The sequence below is a fragment of the Cydia strobilella genome, chromosome 8 (assembly GCF_947568885.1).
Source record: "Cydia strobilella chromosome 8, ilCydStro3.1, whole genome shotgun sequence".
NCBI classification, from domain to species: Eukaryota; Metazoa; Arthropoda; class Insecta; order Lepidoptera; family Tortricidae; genus Cydia; species Cydia strobilella.
This window is the reverse complement of record NC_086048.1, coordinates 9,692,113-9,716,715: the sequence shown is the minus strand read 5'-3', so window position 1 is coordinate 9,716,715 and position 24,603 is coordinate 9,692,113. Positions and strand designations below refer to the sequence as shown.

At 36.8% G+C, this 24,603-nt stretch overlaps 1 protein-coding gene across 1 annotated transcript; it reads left to right on the top strand.

Moving 5' to 3' along the window:
* The first annotated feature begins 9,095 nt into the window (after positions 1-9,095).
* Positions 9,096-23,286, top strand: LOC134743592 (cytochrome b5-related protein-like). Its single transcript, XM_063677151.1, has 6 exons — positions 9,096-9,280; positions 13,685-13,930; positions 15,225-15,634; positions 16,442-16,630; positions 17,167-17,391; positions 22,033-23,286. The coding sequence occupies exons 2-6, from the start codon at positions 13,700-13,702 to the stop codon at positions 22,322-22,324; spliced, it is 1,347 nt and encodes a 448-aa protein (XP_063533221.1). The 5' UTR covers positions 9,096-9,280; positions 13,685-13,699; the 3' UTR covers positions 22,325-23,286.
* Positions 23,287-24,603: the final 1,317 nt, after the last annotated feature.

Sequence of the window (24,603 nt, the reverse complement as noted above, 5' to 3'; positions counted from 1 at the left end):
TTTTTTTTATATATCCATGCCAAATTGCAGCTTTCTAGCACTAACGATCACGGAGCAAAGCCTCGGAGAGATAGACAGACAGGCAGACAGACGGACTTGGCGAAACTTATAAGGGTTCCTGCTATTCCTAGTTGACTACGGAACCCTAATATAACCGGCCAAGTGCGAGTCGGACTCGCGCTCCAAGTTACATTTTAAGGCCTCAGACCCTAATCCGTTGAACCAAAGCATTTGTTTCTTTTATGAAGAGACGCCTTAGTCGTTTGTCGAGCGCGTGCCAAAGCAAAGATGTCGTTAAAAAGCAATTATTGTGATAGTATTAAGGTTCAAATTTATGTAACAGCTCGTTCTGAGATAACGAGTTTGGGTAATGGAGGACGATCGGTTGCCTGTGTGTGGCCTCAGAATGAGCTGTTACATATATTTGAACCATATAAAGAGGACGGTAAAATTTCTTTTTTAACGAGCTTGTTCCCGTTCAGTCAGTAGTGGCAGCATTGTTAACCGCTGAACAAAAGAAATAAAGGTTTTTGTTTAACAGATTAGGGTCTGAGGCGTAAAAATCATTTGAGAAAATTCATACTATACTAATAGGTACCACCCGTTCAAGGTCTATTGTGACGGACGGGTAACTACGGAACCCTACACTGAGCATGACCCGATATACTCTTAGCCGCTATAAAGTTGTTGACCTGTCGAAATTCGCCATCGCCGTAAAAATTAATTAAAACAAAATGAAAATTCCAATAATTTCGAGGAAAACTTCTCAGGCTTGTTATTTCACTTCTTGGCCGTTAAGGAGCATGAAACGACAAAAATTAGGATTAAAAGTTTGCGCCAGCTTCCCTACTCCCAACTTTTCTTCCTCGAGTTAGGTGGAATAAGAAAAGTACGAAAATTTAATTACCTAAGCCGTTTTTTTTAGTTTTTAGCGAGACATGAGGTCTTACAATATAGATTGCAGTTGATTAAAGGAACTTATAATTTAGTTACCATAAAACCGAAAATAAACTCGTCTCGTATCTCTTTGTTTAGATGACTATATTTAAATGACGCACTTGCGAGGCAAGTTTTACAAGGGGGCAAAGTTGTTGTTTAACCTCTCGTGCTAATATTGATACCCGAGCAATCGAAAGATTCCAAAATTGAACCACGAGCGTAGCGAGTGGTTCGAAAAGTGATATTTTGAGCGTTGCGAGGGTTTCAAGGCATGACGGTTAAACTAATTTTGTCACCGAGCGGAACAAAATTTTTCAACACCAACGCGAGGAAAATACTAATTGCAAAATATTAAACAAAATCAAATTCATATGAACGTCATTAAATAAGTATTTAGCATTCAAAATCATCATTCAACAGTCAATTCTACCAGCCAACATAAAGAAACAACTCAAAATTTTCATATGATTACTTTGCCACACATATAGATAAAATGCAACTTTCTCATCAGTTTTTGAACAATCAAGAGAGCCTTTACCAGCTGGAGTGGTGAAATATATTATAACAAGTAGGAGAATAAACCTTGTCATCTTTTTTATTATAAGGGATTGTAGACTTGAGTATGTATATGGTTTTTATTTCAACTCCACGATATACGATACCTCCACGCGTTTCTGAGACTAAGAGTCTTGACAGACAGACGGACGGATGGACCGATAGACAGACGGATAACAAAGATTCCGTTTTTTTTCCTTTTGAGGTACGGAACCCTAAAAAAGAAAATAGTTTCTAATAAGTAGTTAAACAAAAAAGTGAAACTTTGTAAAAAGGTATGTTATGGGTGATTTTGTGTACCTATTTTAATTTTCATGAGTCAAAAACTGTTTGGTTTACAAAATTTGAGGCATGGCTACGAAAACGATAATGTAAAGTAAAATCGCTTTATCTGGGGGCACGGCAGTGCCCCCGCCAAGTCGAGCAAAACAAAGAGGCACGGCCGTACCATCCTTTTCTCGAAGCTATTCAAGCCATTTTCGACGTCCTGTAATTTTGTGCTGGCTAAAGCTAGAGCCCTGAATTTTCAGTGACATGTAGGGCATGATATGGCTTACATATATTGCCAAGAACATTCAATTTGAACTTGTAGTTTAAGAATTATTGCATGTCAAAGTTCCTTAGTTTTGTCACTGACACACTCACTCACGATCATCATAATTCTAAGGTACTTCTAGCAGACCCACGAGCTCCAAATTTAAAACGTAATTAGTTTTGAGCGTATTAAGCCAATAAAAACTTAAAAATACTGCAATATCAGTCACGTTTTAATGATTTAATAACTGCACAAGTAAGTTTGTAATCCTATGTAAACATAAGCGATAACAAAGTTACGTTTGCAGTTCCTAAAATTAGTATGTTAAGTATAGGTACACTACGTTGTACGATGTGAGTATGAATGAAGATGTGCATAATTATGATATGTGTATACATAGTATGAGTATGGTATGGGTATGAGTACACGAAAAGAAGGACTGCCTACAAAAAGAGATGAGATCCCATCAAAAACATTACATGTAAAAAGATGCAAGTCTCGCAACCCAGTTCGTCTACTACAAAAAAGTTTTGAGATGTAATGTGATACCAAGTCGGCTATTTTAGTCAGTGCCAGGGCGTGTTAAAACCGTAACAATATTAGATACTTACCTTTACTTTTTTAATACTTATAATGACTTGGCAATCGCATGACATAAGGATAATTCGTCAAATATTTGAAATAATCCTAATTGAACATAGCGCTAGCCCTAATAATGACATACAGTTTGAGCAAAGTAAAGCATTGTGTGCGATTACCAAGTCATTATATGTATTAAAAAAATAATGGTAAGTATCTAATATTGTTACGGTTTTAACACCCCCTGGCACTGACTAAAATAACCGACTTGGTATCACATTACATCTCAAAACTTTTTTGTAGTAGACGAACTGGGTTGCGAGACTTGCATCTTTTTACATGTAATGTTTTTATGGGATATAACATTACTAACATTACTACGCGATAGGACCACTCTACTCTCAGGTTTCATTTTCAGAAGCGAACAACAAACGTGGTTAATTCCCACTAAAGTTCAGCGGCTTTACGATGCTGACGGGTAAGTGCAAAAATTGCTTTCTTTTATGATACTTTCGGTACGGAAATTTTACTGAGATAGTAAATTGCATACGGCTAATAGGGCATTTTCTTTGTTAGGTTTTACAAGCGTACTTAACAAAGTTTTTCCAATTTAAATAGAATGTTATAAGGACAAATAAAAAAACCAAGTGCGAGTCAGAATCGCGCACCGATTTTTCCTTACTTTTTTAATATTTGTTGTTGTAGCGGCAACGCAGAAATACATCATCTGTGAAAATTTCAACAGTCTAGCTATCACGGTTCATGGGATACACCCTGATGACAGACAGACAGACGGACAGCGGAGTCTTAGTAGTAGAGTCCCGTTTTTACCCTTTGGGTACGGAACCCTAAGAAGGTAGGTACTAATTATATACCTATATTATTTATAAGATGTTTTTTGTGATTAACTGGAATAAGCAAGTACTTATCCATCTATTAATGGGTATGGCCTTAGGTATGGCTATATCAGTGTCACTTTCGCTATACCTATCGTGTAGTTAAAAATTAAACCTAGGAAGCAATACGCATTAATATTTATTCCAACAAATCCAGCCGAGTTCTCGTCCTAAGATTAGTTCCGAGTAGCTATTTGCGTAGGTATATATTGTTTGACAGCAAATGATAGCGAACACCTATAAGAAGGTTAAGCGTGAGTCAATCTCGCTAATAAATCGTTAAAATGTAAGTATGTATATAATTGTGTAATATGCAGTTAGACTTGCACTTCGCATATTTTTTATGTACTTAGTCATTGGCGTCATTGCTGTCGAACTTTGGAACGAAACATTAGCAAATTACCTACTTTCAATACTAATCTTCTGGCCACTCGTACTGTTTTAAAACCTCAATAAATCAATGAATTCATCACTGAATTATATTGTCGTTATAATTACATATTAACTGAACCGTGAACATGATGCATGTAACTGCGTCGAAATATCGGGAGCTCACAAATAATACAAAAGGTAATCACGGTCTATATCCCGGTCAATATAAGTCTAGTGGATATTAACTCCTTGTAAATAAGATGCTCATGAGGTTCATATTTCATATACGAGAGTTATTCAATGTTACCGAAACTATCTACTTAACATAATTTGTATATTTTGCTGCAGCACTAAATAGGTACAAATTAATCAGATTAATCCTAAAGAAACGAGGAGCATTCAAATTCTATAAAGCACTTTAGTACCTACACAGTTTGACTATTCAGTGACTGTAAATGACAAACGGTTGGCATATCGACCACAGTAAAAGCAACTTTATCCATGGAGGCTACAGTCTGTTTGAAAACGGCAAGAAAATCGATATCATTACGCCAAAGCTCCACCGACGGTTTACAAATGAATTGGCAGCGGCGATGCTTTTCACTGTAGGGAGTAGAAAACAAATTCAATAAGATGTGGTGTAAATCTCAATTGTTACAAATTCTCGTCAAACTGCGAAATGGAACTCGGCAATTTGTACTACGAGTATTTAAAACTGAATAGGAATGGGCATTTACTTATTAAGAGTCCCCGGCAAGCTCGGCCGGCTTTCACCTTCCCATACAAACGGAGTTTCGTTCTCTTTTTAAAACTACGTGTTGGATTGTAATGAAACTTTTCACATACAATGACATTTGGTATATCTAGGTCTGTAATTAGTTTATATAGCTCTAGTTTATAAAACAAACGAAATAGAGCAAAAACAAGTTTTGTATGAAATCGTTAAATTCACTATATTTTTTAACTTTGGTATTTGAAACTACATAAACTAATTACAGACATAGATATACCTTATATCCTATTGTAAGTACAAAGTTTCAGAGCAAACTAGCTACTCGTTTCAAAATGAGAGCGTAACTACATTTGTATGGAGAACCGAGCTTGCCGGGGACCCTTAAACTCGGGGTTTTCTAAATCTAATCCCATGATTAGTGGAAATAAGATAATTGTTTGTCTTCATATTTACTAGCTTAAAACAATGATGTATCTTAATTCTACAAGTATTTAAAAAAATTGTTTTCCCCTCACTAGCTCGGAAAGCCGTCTATTATCCTTTAAAACAAGCGGGGAAAAACGCATTTTATCCACTAGTGGGGAAAGTAATTTGACCTTGGATGGAGCGTGTTTAAGTAGCTTTACAGATAACAAAACGTAAAACGCTCATAATAATGGTTCGTTCGATATTAATTATCATTAAATAAATGGTTTGAGAATCTAATAAAAAATACCAAATTTAGCTTTATTTAATAATTTTAAGTCATAAACCTTAAAATTCCATAAGAAACGTTAGATTTTTTATAATGATGTTAAATATAATTCTGAACGCACAAGTTGAGTCGATGCAATTTCAAAACGCATCGTTGACATTTCATACGTCAGAACAGAAATGTCAACATTGTCAACAAAATTTTTACTGTTCTTCTCACCGACTCACATAAAAATCAGAATTTCTAGTGTTTTCTGTTATAATATCGTAAAAAAATTAGTGATTCCAGTGATGAAGATGATCTAACGCCTGTGGATGTTGCACTTTCCTCGCTATAGTGAGGGGAAAAGTTTTGTGTTACACACGGGTGCAAATGTATTTTACTTCTCGTGTGTTGAAACACTCGCTACGCTCAGGATTCTATTTTAGAACCACTCGCTTCGCTCGTGGTTCAACTATAGAATCCTTTCGCTTGCTCATGTTTCAATTCCACACTCGCGGGTAAAATACAACTTTGCACCCTTGTATAACAAATAACTATTCTCGATCTTTTCTTTTTTGTCATATTTGTACTGTATCTCTCTAAAATCCCATTCTCCTCCGTTTCTTTTTAATTGTTCACACTAAATAATTGTTTCTTTATTTTCAAACCTCATTGTAGTATTGTTTTTATTGTAAACCGTATTATGTCTATCACAGGACAGGCCACAACAATATATATGTAATTATCAATCCCTTATTCATCAATTGCTACATAGTTGTTCCCTACTTAGTCAATTTGTTTTTCCTGCGGAGATAATTAATTTGAGACATTGCAAGTTAGTTCTGCACTCACGATACACAGGCAAGTATTCCCTGCTAAAAATCGTAAATATGTACAAATTTTCCAAGTCAAACGTGAATCAAATAATTCAAACAATTGGAGAGCATCATAGGCTTTAAAGTAGGTTGATTTTACAAAACAAAGATTATGATTATGTCTATAACGTTTCTAAAACTGAATATTTCTAATGCAGCTAGCTAGTTATTCTTCTCAAATGTCGACTAATATCAGATGATATGCCAAATTAATAAGCATAATTTTCACCAAACCGTGTATCTAAGTAAAAATGCTGCTAACATATAAGTCAATTACCTAGACCTCTGATGCTCGCGCGGGTTCGTACCTGGTGCAAAGGTTGGCCATCGCTATCCAACGTGGTAACGCGGCAAGTGTGATGGGCACCTTTGCCCCCGGTACAGCTCGCGGAGGTCTTTTTGAATAAAATATTTTAGTTAGTTTTGTAGTTTATCAGTCATTTATTTTTCATTCGTGATTACCTAGATATACATTCTAAATAATTTATATCGATTGTAATAAAAATTACAAAAACGTTAAAATGACATGTTCCGTACTCAAAATGTCGAGGGGAAACGCCCCCATCTCAATCAGAGTAAACAAGTTTAGATAAATTTATAATTTTGTATTTTATTCTAAATGGCACCCACGACGTCTTCTCAATAATATGATGCGACCAGTGAGCGGAAATAAAACATGGAAGCCGCGTTTGACAACATTGCTGTTCAAATTCTCGGGACAATTAGCACACATACCTATAAAATTACGCCTACATTTACATAAGACGATACGTTTACAGAGCCTGTAATCAAAACTGATAAACGAAATAATAGTCATCTCTATTACACTAATGTACAGTCAGCTGCAGAGAAAAAGTACCCCCCCTGCATAGAAATTTGTATGCAAAGGTGCTAAGCTAATAGTATTGCTGACTGTACACGGCTATGAAATGCATATAATGTCAGTAACTACCAATCAGCGACATTAATAACCTTCTTGCTGTACGTACTGGCAGCTGAGAGTTCGCGGTTCATATTTGATTAGAATATGACCTGGACAGGGATAGGTTTATGCCATACATTGAAGAACCAGTCAAATAATCCACGTATAATAATTTTGTGGAAATTAAAAAATAAACTAGTTAAAATTTTGGTTATGAAATGACAGACTAACTTATTCCAGAACTCACCCCTTAAGTGGGTTAAAAGGGGGTGTAAATTTGTATGGGGAAACAATAAATATCTGATTGAATTGGTTATTAGCTACGCAAATTACTAATTCCACGCAGACGAGACGCGGGCAAAAGCTAGTATAAACATTCCGATACTTAAATAAAATGTATTCTATATAATAGTAGGGTAAGTAAGCGCCTTGAGTATGCACTTTTGTCTCAGGCGATGCCGCTGGACCCGATTGTTCCTTAGGTCGGATCGAACAAAGCTGTTTTGGAGCGGATATAAAACTAGTTTATTAGTTAATTAAGTAATTGTGGTAAATGCCGCTTTGATTGTTCTACCTTTCGTCATATATCTAAGTCACACATGCCTATATACCATGTACTGTAGCCATGGGTAATTTAAATCATACAAAGCCTACCGATTCGGTTTATGAAATTGTTGTTAACTGTAGAGAACACAAAAACCAATTCAAATACTGTATTTCATTATTTTGTTCGTTACAAATCTGTGTGCTTGTTACGGGTAACGTTAAAAATAAATTGCACCTTTTTATCAAAGTTTGTATTGTATTTGCCCTAATCAAATCCACATCAGTCAGCCGCACTCGCACACTTTGATTGCAAGTCAGTGGAAGTGGACCCTTCGAACCTACACGATCCCCACGTTTTCATTCGAAAATTACCCTCCCTTTCAAAGTTTGAGCAGCCCTGTCTAATTATTCTTGACACACATATTATATGTTATAAGAATAAGAACGTGTTCCATATCTTGATGGAATGTGTCCGAAACGAGGCTGAGAGAATAAACTTCATGCAAAAATACAATTGTAATTTATATGATATAAGTATAGGTGAAGTTAACTTAATTTTAGCCTTCCCGCAATCAAAAAAGGCGATGAAAATGTATGAAACTGTTAACCTAGTTATTAAGCGTAGATAATAAGAGTTGATTTGTCTTGCTATGTCACAATAAGGGTGATATTTTCAATTGTGAAATAGTTATTTGTTATACAAGGGTGCAAAGTTGTATTTTACCTGCGAGTGTTTTAACACACGAGAAGTAAAATACATTTGCACCCGTGTGTAACACAAAACTTTTCCCCTCACTATAGCGAGGAAAGTGCAACATCCACAGGCGTTAGATCTTCTTCATCAACTGGAATCACTAATTTTTTTACGATATTATAACAAAAAACTCTGGAAATTCTGTACTTTTACGTGAGAAGTTATTAAGTAAAATTTTTGTTGACAATGTTGACATTTCTGACGTATGAAATGTCAATGATGCGTTTTGAAATTGCATCGACTTAACTTGTGCGTTCAGAATTATATTTAACATAATTATTAAAAAACAAACGTTTATTATGGAATTTTAAGGTTTATGACTTAAAATCATTAAATAAGGCTAAATCTGGTATTTTTTATTAGATTCTCAAACCATTTATTTAATGATAATTAATATCGAACGAACCATTATTATGAGAGTTTTACGTTTTGTTATCTGTCAAGCTACTTAAACACGCTCCATCCAAGGTCAAATTACTTTCCCCACTAGTGGATAAAATGCGTTTTTCCCCGCTTGTTTTAAAGGATAAAAGACGGCTTTCCGAGCTAGTGAGGGGAAAAAACCCTTTTTATAATAAAGATAAAAAAAGAACGTGTGGAAATCATTTTTAAAACCTCACTTCCTTGGCTACCTGTGTGTACCGCTGACTGTACAAAACGAACGAAATAAACAACAATGATTATTTAAAAAAACAAGTTTGAATGCCGAAAACTGTTGCGTATAACCACTTCCCCGCAATCGTTACACATGCAGTCAAGGCTACGGTTTATCAAGTGACCGACGCGCGCGGCTGTTGACCATGTTGTTTATATTTACAACAAAATAATAAATAAATATAAAACTGTGAAATATTGTGATAAAGAGATAAGATAAGATAAGGATTGTCGAAAAAAGCTGGTGAGTGGTTTAACATTAATGTTATAAATTTAAAATCGTTTATAACAAATATTAGAAAATAATAAACTACCTTTTCTAGTTACAAACTATGAATAAAATTTGTTTATTTTATTTACGTAGTTAGAGGTAGACCAAGAAAAGTCTGCAACGATTTAGATAGCACACGCAGTGCAAGTGTTATTTTAGACGTCAAACTTCTATGAAATTATATCGTATAAATTAATAACTCTTGCACTACATACGTCTGCTATCAAAATCGTTGCAGACTTGTCTTGGTTTAACTGTATCTTCTTAACTGTTTCGAAAATGTTAAACATCCGTGCATCACTTTTTGTCTGTTGCGGAAATCAAATTAATTATAAACATTAAGGGGTGTACCGAAAAAAACTAAACTTCAAATTAAAAAAACTGATGCAATTAATAAGGATTTTTGGAATTTAATCCGCATATTTTCGGTTACTTTAGCTATCCTAACTTTTGTACGAATCTATATACTATGTTTCTTTATAGTTCGTTTCACTTAAGCCGCATATGTACCCCAATTTTCACGATAAATATGACGGGCTTGCGGGGCCGGGCGCAAATTCTATTACCTAACAATCTTTCTGATGTTCCTAAGGTCACTTGTTCCTAGAGGTCTGCCGCTTCGAGACCTCAATTCAAGAGACAACGTACAAAATTATTTATTTATATTATGAAATGCACGAAACTTCGAGGTAATTTTAAGTGTATCGAAAGCGAGCATGGAGGATGTTCAAATGTTCTTGCCATTTGGAAAAGATTAAATTTCAGTGATCTCTTCTATCCACCGGTGTAACGTCGCATGGCGTAAAACCAGAATTATTTATATTGGAATATATAATTTAATAATAGGACTTTTAACTGCGGTTAGAAAGCTGCCGTCATCTTGCTTGGAAATAAAATTACAGCCGTTTAAAATTTACAGTTTTTTTTCGGTACACCCCTTACTGTATATATAGGTACCTACCTACGTACACATCTTTCTTTTCATTAACATCAATATAATTTTGATCAATTAACCAAAACCGTATCAAACTAAACATTACCTACTTTTAGTGTCTTCCTAATATTTTTTATCAAATCTCGTTATAGAAAGATCAGCCTGCAGTATTTTTCTGTAGGGCAATGCCTCACTTTTTTCAGCCCTGCTCATTCTACGCAAGAAAGATGATGATGATAAAATCAATCATGTTTCTATTCAATGTTTACAAAACTACATAATAGTGAGTAAAATATACAAAATATATTCATACAAGTCTAAAAAGCAAGTAACTTATATGAACCTTTTTTTATGGAAATCAGAACACAAGAATTCCTTATGAGGCTAATTCCAGCTTACATTGTGACATCAAATTGAAATGATGTCAGTCGCCCGCGCGTCTCTTTCCCATCAGTGTACATGAACGGATAAGTACGAGCAAAATACGCGTGACTGTCATCATTTAGATATCATTTTGATGTTATGATGTAACTTGAATTATGGAAAGGCTATTTAGGTTCTTAAGAATAATAACTGCAGCCTTTCTTACCTGAACCTTTATAATGAACTGTTATTAATGTTTCCAGCTGATACCTATCTAAAGTCTTTATGGAATGATAGTATGTAATTCGAACACTGTTATTTGATGACAGCACAATACTTCAATAATGATACCTTCACGATTAAGAAATATCACGCAATATAAATGCGATTTCTAATAGGGGGTATTACTGCAATGTTCTGCCACCAGAATGCAGCAGTAACCCGTTAGAATAGAATAGGATAGGATAGGATAGGAAAGGATAGGATAGGATAGGATAGAATAGAATAGAATAGAATACGATTTTATTCGTCGTATAGAGTAACTTATACATACTGTGCCTTTAACAGGTTTTTCACAAGTTTTCAGAAATAATAAAATATTATAGGTACATTGATGTATCAAGGCGGGAAATACGAATTCGAAAATTCGCTATCTGCCTCTTTATCGCTCAAATATGCAAGAGTGACAGAGATGTTAGATAAAGAAATTTCGATTTTCTTGTTTCGCGATAGACCCTTAGATTGTGGTGGTAGTGGCGCCCTGGCGCCCCCTACGCAGTTTCGCGTAATATTCCCTATTGCTTGTGACGTAAAGTTCCGGTCTATTAATGCCCAATTTTTTTTTAATATCTGGCAAACCAAGTGTTACTCGGAATAAATAAAACCATAAAAATGGCTCCGGTTTAGCGCGTAAACAACGCGATGTTATAAACTGCAAATCCATCACACTATTGAGGACCACTTTTGTATAAAGATACAAATACTAGCCTTTGCCCAGTTAGTAATTTGGGTAGCTTATTTTTTATCCAATCTGCTTTTTATCGATTTCCCATACAAACTTTCACCCCCTTAAAGGATTATTTCTGGGATAAAAACTACCCTATGTCCTTCCCCGGGACTCAAACTATCTCTATACCAAATTTCAACTACTTTAAATCGGTTTAGCGGTTTAAGCGTGAAGAGGTAACAGACAGACAGACAGACAAACAGACACACTTTTGCATTTAATATTAGTATGGAATATGGATGGATCGTAAAATAGAATTTGACTTTGATTTCGTAGTAAGTAAAGGTTTCTTTCATGATGACAAATGTGACGTTTTCAACCAAAAGGTACCACATTGGCGCTTGTCGATAAGGTTGATTTCAAATTGAAATCAACGCTATATGGAAATAGCGCCTTATTGACAACCGACAACCTTTGACCTTTTGGTTGAAAATGGCACAAATATTCAGTAATATTAAGGAGTCTTGACTGTGTTTTGAATTAATTAAAATGCTAATCCATGCCATGACATAAGAGGTATCATAAATGCCACTGGACAGAACATTTTGTAATCAGGGACGTGTTGCATAATAAACTACAACTAATATTACAAGCGGAACTCCTTTTCTAACAAGTGAAATTAGTAAAGGAGTTTACTTGTAATTTTAGTTGTAGTTTATTATGCAACACGGCCCTGTTATCAATTTTATTTTTCTTCTATTAGCTGAATCAAACCTTGATATTGCGAATAAAGATAAATAATATTTGGAATATTTATTATAAATAAATAATTATTGCAAATATTATTAGCGTTGCATATTTTGGTGGTTTGCTTGTCGTGGCGGTTTATGTCTTTTAATTTAACTCTGATTAAACATAACATAATAGCTAAGTATCGAAATTCGCGGGATACCTACATCACCCAAATATGCGAGTTATTATTACTATAGAGGTGACATACCAAACAATGAAATTGTCGCAATCACAACCTTTATCACGCGACCAAAACGTCGCAAAATTTTACGGCGCTTACGACGTTTTGGTGTTTGGGTCGCGAGATTCACGTTTCGCTTCTATGGTTTGATGCCGAAACGGCAGCAACTCATGGCGCAAAATACTGGTTCTCTGTGCCGGTTCTATACGTTAGTAATAATAGTTCTATGAGTACAATACCCACCTGTCTCGTCCATACTTGCAGAAGTTGCAGAGCTGTAAAATCATACCATATTTTTGTGCATTTTGTCATGAAAAATATTAGTGCGTGTAACTGTTCTACAGGTTCAGGCGTAATAAGTATGTAACTTTTTTAAATATTTTTGGCTGAGAATGGTCAAAACAAAAACCACAGGTTACTGATCATCATTATTTTTTTATGACCATGACTGACGCCAATGCAAATGAATTCTTTCAAACCACATAATAAACATGATTAGCTGGTCGTATGTCAATAAATTGCCAACTCATGACACACTAGTAGATAAAGATTGCAGACAACATGGCCGTCTCACAGAACCTGCAATGTCAGGTGTTGTAAAAAAACAATGTAGAATGCGCCACGTTTAAGAAAATGTAGAATTCTACATTCTCAGTACGACTACCAATACCAGTTTGACACTGACATATATTTTATTTATACGCTAGCGTGTACGTAACTTACTTTCTATGCATCTCGCTCGTACTCGCATATTAGTACGAGCGAGATGTATAGAAAGTAAGTTACGCAGACGTTACAGAATATGTCCGTTTGACACTACTAAGGCAATAGTAGTAAGGTTAGTCAAATATATGGCGCAGACACGACAGTAACCATTGCATATGTTTGAAATTTTATTATTCTATTAAATGAATAAAACTAATGACTTAGGTAAAATACCATCAATATACCATCAGTGCTTCCAGCAAGTCCTCTAAGGACGACTGTTGTGATATATAAATTGTTGGCTACGAACGTCACAAACACGAAAATGGCTTGTCCTTTTTGTCCGAGACAGACTTGCTAAGAGTTAAGGAACCCGGCAAAAGAAGTAGTGACAGTGTTGACTTAACTTTTTTCGGAAAAAGAAGGTTCATTTTATTTTTTGTAATTATTTTTCAGATTTATTCCTAAGACATGGCACCAAACTCTGAAAAACCGAGAACGAATCAACGACAAGTCAGCTTTCCCCATTTAGAATACCCGGTAACACGCGAGGAGGAGCCACGAACTCCGCAGCAGTGGCTGAAGGGCAAGCGGTTACAGGACGGCGCGCAGGATCTATGGAGAATACATGACTCGCTATACGACTTGACCACTTTTGTGGACGCACATCCTGGAGGTGCACAGTGGATCACAGTTACTAAGGTCTGTCAAGTACAACCAATTGACGTTAAGAACACTTTCCACACACAGCACATGATAATGCTATCTCGTCGCCAGATATTAGTTCCTAAAATTATCTACGTCATCTGTTTGTTTTTGTAATCAAGTCAATTGTCACTGAACAATTGCTAACGAGGAAACTATCAGCCGAGTTATTGCAATTAAAATGGCATCAATCGTTGACATTGAGAATTCTTATCTTTCTGCTGTCTCGGCTTTTTCCATGGTTCTCTGTAGAAGTGCGAGGTCCGGTCTGCAGGCTTATTCCAAAAATATAAAAGATCCTCAAGTTAATAAAGCCTACAGAAATAACTATGCCTTATTCTTAAGATTAGTCCGATTTCCTTGTCATGATTCAATATCAAGTTCATCTTGAATGATATTTGTTCTACATAATTGTTACGTTTAATTAAAAACCCTATGCCAAACCATTATACTACTGGTGTTACAACGCATAAAATTTGAATACTAAATAAGCTTGCGCCGTAAAACTGGTCATTTAAATTAATACAAGTTATCTATGTCACACGATGGCAAAGACATCAGCTAGGGTTGCATTCAAATTGCTTCAGCATTGCAGCGCAGTGTTGCTGCAGACTGCATTGCAGAAAGAAATATCAGAAATTGTCCAGGACATCGACATTGAAATTGACATTTCGTTTAGTAAAGAAAGTTGCTCCTATGATGTTGCCTATGTCCATGGGCGACGATGACCGCTTCCCATCAGGCGGCTCGTCTGCTGGTTTGCTATCGCTCTATGCAACGCTGTAGGCTGCATTACTTCAGGACACGTCAAACTGAATATAAATGTCTGCAGTCTGCAGCATTACAATCGACTGCTCTTTAATTTGACATTTTTCAGCAATGCATTGGGCATTTTTCCACCAACGTTGCGCTGTAATGCTGTTGCAATATGACTGCTGCAAAGCACTCTCAATCGGAATGTATCCTTAATTTCGTTTGATACACTAAAGGTGAAATTCGGATGGCTACTGCAGTTGCATTACTGTAGCGGCATTACCCAGGGGTCTTGACGCGGGCGGGTATGTAATTTATAAGAGTTTTGTAGCATCTCTCGTGTGACGTAAATAATTTATAACGATTTTTCTAAACCAGTTAATCTAAAGAAACCTATACGAACAAATATTCTTAACCCCGCCTCTAAAAAGTAACAAAACTGGTACAAAATATTTTTTTCGTCATATAAAAATATGTATAGCCAATATCTCCGAGCCTTGTTTAAAACTTAGGTACCTACCTATACTTTTTTATCCAGGGGACTGATATAACAGAAGTCTTCGAAACGCATCACCTGAAAGGCCTTGCCGAAGAACAACTACCCAAATACTTCGTGAGAAAAACTGACGCACCGAGAAACTCTCCGTTTACGTTCATCAACGACGGTTTCTACAAGACTCTTAAGCTGAAGGTCGCTGAAAAGATAAAAGAAATCCCAAAGAACGTCAGAAAGCGTAGCGACTTAGTCACCGACAACTTGTTGGCTGCTTTCGTGGCTATCAGTTCATTGTCATGTTGGATAATGAGCACGAACATTTGGGTTGGACTAGCTTTGATCCCTGCTAGCGGTTATCTTCTGTCAAGTCTCGTGACCTGTTCTCATAATTACTTCCACAGACGGAATAACTGGAGAATGTACATATTCAACCTTATAGGATCGTCCTATTCGTAAGTAAAACTATAGGTATATTTAAAACAACGACTTCGTAGCTTAGTCGGTGGTGACATACATATACTATTATACTCTTTGGTGGTGACCCTGCTTATGAAGGAGGAGGTCCCGAGTTTGAATCCCGGAACCTTAATTTTTTTTATCGAGGGGCCAATGTATGTTGATTGTCAGAAAGAAACAAATTAAACAACAAAATACATATCTGTGCGTACATGTCACTTTACTCGTGCAGCCTATACACGTGCAGGTAATACAGTAATGATGAAACCATAACCATCAATTTGGCTGTAATTAATGCTGGTAATTATTATACAACTTTGATGTTATTCCTAATTAGTCAGTGCACATTGTTGCAAATAATACTGCGAACTTCCGGAGAGTATAACCACGTCCTCACATACAAGTATGGGTGATCATATACCAATACACGGCCTGATTCGAACAATGCTTATGTCACAGCGAAACGATACTGATCAACCAGAAACGTTACTTTTGACACTGACATCAATACCGTTGCGATGTGAGGCTGTGACATCTAATAAGCATTGTTAGAACCGGGACGATAGAACATTATTATTGGTTTGGTGCGCAAACGCTTTCGCTAACGTGGAGCTGTAGTGCAGCGCACTGAACTCAGAGTACATTCATTCTACATAGAAATATAAATGACCTTCTTAAACAGATCCTAGTTACCGCCTCATGTAGGTATACCACAGGCAATAATGAATAATAATGTTTTTTTTTTTTGTAACTGGTCACGAATGCTGATAGATTTCTAATAAAGATTTTTGTGTCTGTTTTAGAGACTGGCGCATATCACATGCAATGTCGCATCACATGCATACGAATACTGCACAAGACATTGAGCTGAGTGCGTTAGAGCCTTTTATGCTGTTCTTGCCGTACAGAACCAAGTCGGTGATCGAGCAACTGGCTGCCTTGTATTGGCCTGTAATCTACTCAGTCGCATTGGTGGTGCAATTTGTGAAGGAGTAAGTTTTTGTCGGAATCAACCTTGAAATCCTATGAATTTACTATTGTAAAGCGAAGTTTATACTAGCAAGAACTTGCATGCAATTTACGTTACATTGCTGACTACTGAGGTAAACTGTATTCAATGTGTTAATCAGATACCGCAATGTAATGGAAATTGCATGCAAGTTCTTGCTAGTCTAAACCTCGCTTAACAATTGACTGATTGGTATAATAACAATTCATACAAATATAATAGGTTGTCATTAAAATAAGTAAGCTTTATGATAAGAAAACTTCACGTACAAACTAAAATATTGCTACCAATTTGATATCCATTAAGTTACTTTAAAAACATTGAAAATAAATTATAATTTTATTATTTAACCTAGTTTAAGAAGTAGTGCCAACTTTTGCATTTTATCTACTCCAAGATCCTTTCGATTTTGATATTTAACATTAAATATAAGGCCTATTTATGTTTGACCCAATCGATCCATAAACAAAACAATTACCTAAGACTATTGTAATTACCTTGACTTTTTTAATCTTTCAGAGTCATATGCTGTGCCGTAAAGGTCGAAGGCAAGCAGTTAACGTTAGCCAATGTCATTCCCTTCCTCGTGCCCACTTGGATGTGGTACTTTGGAGGTCTGCCCTTGCACTGGACGCTGGCAGTCTGGGTTGCCACGCTGGTATTCGCCAGCTTCTTCTTTATAATGTTCGGACTGACTGCAGGTCATCATGCTCATGAGAACTTTTTCGAGGGTGATAAACCGAGGTAAGCCTCTATTCACAATTTTATCTCAGTTGTTTTATATTTAAGATAATTTATTGCTCGGGTGCATGCACCTACCTAAATTACCTGATCCCAGCGCACTGGAAGCCTTCCGATAAATAATAATAATATAATTTCTTTATTTAGATAACTAGGATCCATTGGGGTTAATGCCAAGCAATTTGCTTCCTGGCGGCGGCTTTGAAAAAATTGACTCGATATGTAATCGAGAATAGCTTTTATAGATTTTGGCTTTGGGCTGGATCGTGCGATTACGATTTTAAGAATGGCATGCAATAGGCTATTCTACATTCTTTTCGAATATAGGTATTTATAAATGTTCGTATAGCTTTGGTAGCCAACTAGTATTTTTATTTCACGAAAATAACATCGTTATATGCAAAGAAAAAGTAACAAACAAACGTCAAATGTGAAGTGGAAATTGAACACTTTTTTCTAATATAGTAACGTCACTCATGAGTTATGAGTTATAGGAAAAAAGTGTTAGTCGGCGTTTGCGGTCACGTGACATACAGATAAAGCTACGATTTTAATTTTGAAATTAAAAATGAATCCCATTTTTTATGACAAAATAGTACTCGTATGTACTTGTACTTATGGTAAAAACGATATAAATAACATAGGTACTGTCATTATTTAATTTTGATAGATGAAACTCTCCTATTACTTTGCCGCTCGTATGGATAAAAACCGGCCAAGTGCGAGTCGAACTCGCACACGAAGGGTTCCGTACCATTACGGAAAAAAACAGCAAAAAAATCACGGTTATTGTATGGGAGCCCCATTTAAATATTTATATTATTCTGTTTTTAGTATTTGTTGTTATAGCGGCAACAGAAATACATAAAGGTTAACTGTTAACTGGAAGAGATCCCTGAAAGGGATAAGTTCGCCTTTGTACAAATGATGCGTTTTTCTCTTGTTTTATGTTTGTTTTTGTACAATAAAGAGTTTTACTACTACTACTACATCATCTGTGAAAATTTCAACTGTCTAGCTATCACGGTTCATGAGATACAGCCTGGTGACAGACGGACATCGGAGTCTTAGTAATAGGGTCCCGTTTTTACCCTTTGGGTACGAAACCCTAAAAAGCAGGCAGTTTTTGAGGAATAAAGAAAGCCTTAGTTATGAGCTGGTGTGGAAAAATAATATTTTGCTATTAATTTCTCATTGTTACTAAGTACTCAGTTTGTTTCTTCGTAAGAAGCATTACGGGTGATTATACTTGCAAATTGCAAAAGGTCAAGACAAAGGGCAGAACTGATTGCTGCCGCTGCCTGTTTACACGCGCAAAGAAACCAGGAAAAATAACATTTGGCATTGATCTTGCATTAACTTATTCTATATCGACCGTAAATTATAATTTAACTGTCAATTGACTGATATAAATTGATTATTTTATTGTACATATACCTAGTCGTTCTAGTCAAACATGTTTGACTAGAACGACTAGGTAGACTGTACTTACATGTTAGTAGCTGAGACCTTCCATTTGGCATATTTTTTTTATTATTATAGCCTTTACTTCCATATTCTTTCTTATTGTTTATTTTTGTATCTTTGAGCAAGTTGTTTTATTTGTCTTTATGGGTCCCTCTCTGGGTGAAGGCTAGCGATTGCAAATCCGTGAACATTTTTTAAATCAGGAGTTTCGGATTTTGGTTTGACCGAAATCCGAAGTTCGGATTCAATACGGATTTTAAGAAATGGGCCAGGAATGACAGATAATAAGCTGGAAACTCGTATACACCTTCGTTATGACGTATTAAAGGTTCTCTTAAAAATCTACGCATAGATCGTGTGCGCGTCAAAAGTTATTCAAGGTAAAATGTCATACAAATCGGTTTTTCGCGGATATCAAAATTTCTATAGCTCCGATGTTATTTACATGTAGGGAGTTGTAGAGCATAAAATTTACGACAAGTTAGATATCAAATATGTTTTCATGAGATAACACGTTTTCAAGATATGGGGCACAGAAAGCGTAGTGATCAGACATACGTACTATGAAGCAAGGTCAATCGTGAATATCGGCGAATAATACCTAATAATACTTACTTACTGCTGTGGCGCGACGACCCGAAGTGGATCTTGGCCTCCGACACCGAAAACCGCCATGCTACTCTGTCCAAAGCCATTTCTGTCCAGTCGACGGCGCCGAGTTCGAAATGACTGTCAAACGGGAGTCGGACTTACGGACCAGTTTGACGTCATCACAGGGCTTAAGCAAAAGATGCACTGTCCCCGATGCTGTTTAACTTAGTGCTCGAGCATGTCATTAGGAAGTCTACAATCCCCGATGGCGGAGTGGAGTTGAATGGCAGACACCGGTGTGTTGGGTATTCTGATGACCTGGCCCTTCTAGGAGAAAGTGAAGAGGATATCCGCAGAGCTGTCCAGAATTTAGAGGGGGAAGCTGTGAAGGTTGGCCTATGAGTGAATCACGACAAAACTGAGTACCTTCACATAAAGAGATACAAAAACACAAGGATTCGTAGGAAAGACCTCACAGTGGGAGATATCTCATACAATGGCGTGGAGAGGTTCAAGTATCTTGAATACATCGTCACAGATACCAACCAGAGAGAGGGCTAGATACAAGTCCGGATCCAGAATGCTCTACGCTGTGCTGCTGCCCTGCACAAAGTGTTAGTGTCCAAGCTAATGACCAGGAACACGAAGCTTCGAATACCTAATAATTCAATATTTATTTAAGACAACACTGGCCCATAACGGTTAGTAACAATTAAGGTTAAAAACTAAGTGTTAGTGGAACACAAAAAACAGAAAACGACAAAACAAAAACAGTCAGAAATAAATTTCTTACAACTCACCTAATAGCGGTAATAATACCTTCTATAAAGTTATTTCATAATCTTTTATTGATCATATACGGCTTTTAAAAGTTGTCTGTCCTGTAGAAAATAAGTAACCGCTTGTGTCCAGATAAGTATACGTACGGCGTACTTACAGGTTATTATTGAAATCGATCGTACACTGAGTTCCTACGGCCGTCTAAGGTTCCTATCAACAGATCGATGTTATTACATTGTCATCGGTTTTTAATGATGTATGCCAAATTTTAGCTTAATCTGAAACCATTAAGTAGCCGAGAAATGGTGGGCAAATTTTGTAGCCAAGTTTCATAGTTAGATACGAACATCGGGAGTTAAATAAAAGCTTGTGAAAACATTTTTGTATTATTATTACTAAAAATGTACATCTTTCCTATAGAAATACCTAAAATTATAGGCTATAAAGCTTAATTTCCTGATTAAACCTGTGTATAGGGGTACCCTTCTTATATTAAACTATGTCATAAAATCATTACATACACAAGCTGTTAACTAATGTCCACAGGAGGGGCAACTTTTGGTATAGAATCTATGTATGACCCACAAGTGTCATTTTAACGATTTAAGAACTTTATAGAATGTAGTATTCACAGAGATTACCAGCTAACCTTGCGTCATAGTGCGTTTGGCTGGCCGCTGCGCCTTCTATGACGTATATTTTGAAAACGCCTAATCACATGGAAACATTTTTGGTACCTAATTGTCGCAAATTTTATACTCTACAACTCTTTCCTACATGTAAATAACATCGGAGCTATATATATTTTAATATCCGCGAAAAACCGATTTGTATGACATTTGACCTTGAATAACTTCTGACGCGCACACAATCTATGCGTAGATTTTTAAGAGAACATTTAATACGTCATAACGAAGTTGTATACGATGGCAATAGGCTCTCCCGCGTCACCGCTTTATATGCACCGCTTTTTATTTCGCATTAGCATTAATTTTGAGCAAATTAGTACTGGTGGGAAAAAATCCGAAAAACGGGTTTTTTTTTCTCAAAATCCGGATTTTCAAACGGATTTTCAAACGCTCTGAAATCCGGATTTTTGAACTTCGAATAATCCGGATTGCATAATGTCTTCAGACCAGCGTTTCTTCGGCCTGCCTGTGGGGCATTTTCCGTGTGTTCCCTTTCATTTTGTGGTTTGTATGGTCCATCTTTTGTCTGTCATGTCATTATGCATATTTAGTTGTTACAAATCTAAGCCAATTTGTTTATTTAAAAATTTAGATAAGTAAGTAAGGGTTTTATAGTGGCCCTACGCCTTTACGCCTACTCAAGACGATCTCTGTATAAAATAATGTCATCGTGTTTTGTGAAGCCAGTTCTTTTTTAATGGTTGTGAACATCAATGAAGAATAATGTTGTTCATAGGTGAACTATTCTAGCTAAGCTAGTCATTGGCTTGCTGGTGTAGGTGCTCGTCTACATTTGCATCATGAATAAATCAAGCATTATGTTTTGCCAAATATTTTGCATTTTTATGGAGTGCCAGATTGGGTTTAGAATTACATTGAATAAATAAATAAGAGATTCATTTATTTACTATGACCTTGCAAAATAAGCAAATGGTGTAAAATGAATGGGTGCGTCACGTATCCCCTCCCTAATCCGAATTTAGCTAATACGTAGTAGTAGGGTAGGGAATGTCCTTAATCCTAGCTCTCTTGTACTAAAAGGAAGGTTGTGTCCAGTACTGGGATATTATGGAATGATTTCATCAATAAGTCTTCTAATAAAAAAAACATGTTCCAGGGCACAGTACGTAGACTGGGGACTTCACCAGCTCGACACGGTAGTTGAAAGAATCGACTACGCAGGCAATCACTTCAAGTCTCTCACGCGGTTCGGCGACCACTACCTACACCACCTGTTCCCGACGCTGGACCACGGCGAGCTCAAATACCTCTACCCCGTACTTTACGAGCATTGCAGAAAGTATGAGGAACAACTGCGGACCACGACGTTCTACAAAGCGTTGATAAGTCACTGTAAGCAATTAATTAGAACCACGCCACGTGATTTCACTGAACATAATAGAAAGTAAATTGTATAGTAGTTATTAGATTTATTTGTTATGACTTACATATCTATGGAGAAACCGAGCCGTCCGTCAAGGTGTGAGGAGAAAGTGTTTACGACATTTTACAGGAATTAGATATATTGTATAGGTTAAAGATAGATAGGATACAGGATAAATAGATACTAGAGGATCAATTATTGGTCAGTTTATAAAAAAATGCCTACGATTATAAATACTTACTACAAAGTAAAAACTTAGAAAAAAACCTGTCTGCCTGTTATGTATAGTTTACAATAAGGCATTGAATAAATTACATAAATATTACCTAGTTCTTACTTAGTTGACTACGTGTGACTTGTAAGAATATTACCTAATAGTCGCTATTTAAGATGTTCTATTCGTGTTACAAGCTTTTTAGTTCTCTTTCATGACCAATTTATAAAATCGTAAGTCATACAAAAAAGCCAAGTCCAAATTGGACACGCAATAAGGTATATCTAGGTCTGAAGTTAGTTTTTATATCTTCAGTTTATAAAACAAGCAAAATAAAGCAAAAACAAGTTTTGTATGAAAAACTTAAATTCGCTGTATTTTTTAAGCTACATAAACTAATTACAGACATAGATATACCTTATCCTATTGTAAGTACAAAATTTCAGAGCAATCTAGCTAGTCGTTTTAAAATGAGAGCGGAACTACGTTTGTATGGAGAACCGAGCTTGCCGGAAACCCTTAATAGTCATAGTCATAGCCATTTATTTTATAAAGCCAATTTACAAGTCAGTTGATAAATAACATCAAATTACTATACAATAAAATTAATCGATTAGGTTACATCATATTCTATAATGTATTCAATTTGTATTATTGTACTCTTGTAAGGCAATAGAAAAACACATTCTGAGAAACAAAACTGTATATCTAACATTCTTGAGACAGACCTCGCTCGCAAACAGGCAGTCAGACAAACGAAAGGACAACTAAGTTTACTGTGTCACGTTACTCCCTCCTCCACGTATATTGGAGGAGTGAGTAACGGAGCTGGGAGTGAGGAGGTAGAAAGGAAAGATAGATATAACAGGGGTAGGTTCTTTATTTAACGGCTATTGTCTAAATATGACACGCTACAGATGGTTTAAATTACAAAAAGAATAAAATAAAGTTTATAGTCGCGCTAATAGCACGTGCAAGGCAGGAGCACGCACACGGATAGGCGCGCTGATAGCACGCGCAAGGTGAGGCGCGCTGGTAGCACGCGCACAGTAAGGCGCGCAGATAGCACGCGCAAAGGTAAGGCGCGCAGATAGCACGCGCAAGGTGAGGCGCGCTGGTAGCACGCGCACAGTAAGGCGCGCAGATAGCACGCGCAAGAGTAAGGCACGCAGATAGCACGCGCAAAGGTAAGGCGCGCAGATAGCACGCGCAAAGGTGAGGCGTGCTGGCAGCACGCGCACAGTAAGGCGCGCTGGTAGCACGCGCACGGTAAGGCTCGCTGGGTAAGGCGCGCTGATAGCGCGCGCACGGTAAGGCGCGCTGGGTAAGGCGCGCTGATAAGCACGCTCTTCAAAGAGGCGAGGCGCAGTGACAACACGCGCCTGTTGAGGCGAGGCGCGCCGATAGCGGGCGAGGCGCGGTGACAGCACGCGCCTGTTGAGGCGAGGCGCGCCGATAGCGCGCGCCTAGGAGACGAGGCGCTCCGCTAGAGCAACTGCAAAGCACCACCGGACTTGGGTGCGTGCAGAGAGCGCCAGACTTCGCCAGGAACACAGGTAACCTTTTAATGAGCGCGATCGAGGGTTTCTTGATGGTGCGGGGCCTGGCTTGGCCCCGCACGGACCCTTACAACTGATGTTCCTTTGTTGGGAACTAGAAGCAAACTGAATTCAGATGTCCGCTGGGCCGCTTATATAGCTAGCAATAACATTTTCTAGAATTCTTATTTACTTCGTTATTAATTTTGAAAATATTTGAAAATATTTGTTCACCAGTAACAATTTTTAGGTAAAATTTAGAACAAACTACTTGAAAACTATACGACCTAAACTTCATGCTAAGGAATTTAGAGTAATTTAATAGTTTGACGGATTATGTCGAAACAAAGAAACAAATATGTCAAGGAAAATTTATAGTGAATTTTAGGTCGATTAGCTTTGAAATTATTATAAAAACATGAAATGATTAGAAAAACAGCAAGGTAAGTAACCGGACGGGTCAGGGCCGTATTAGGGTAGAAGGAGTTTAGGGAGAATTTAGAAATGATAGCCAGAAAGTAAAACATTTTAAATCAAAAGTTTCAGGGAGTA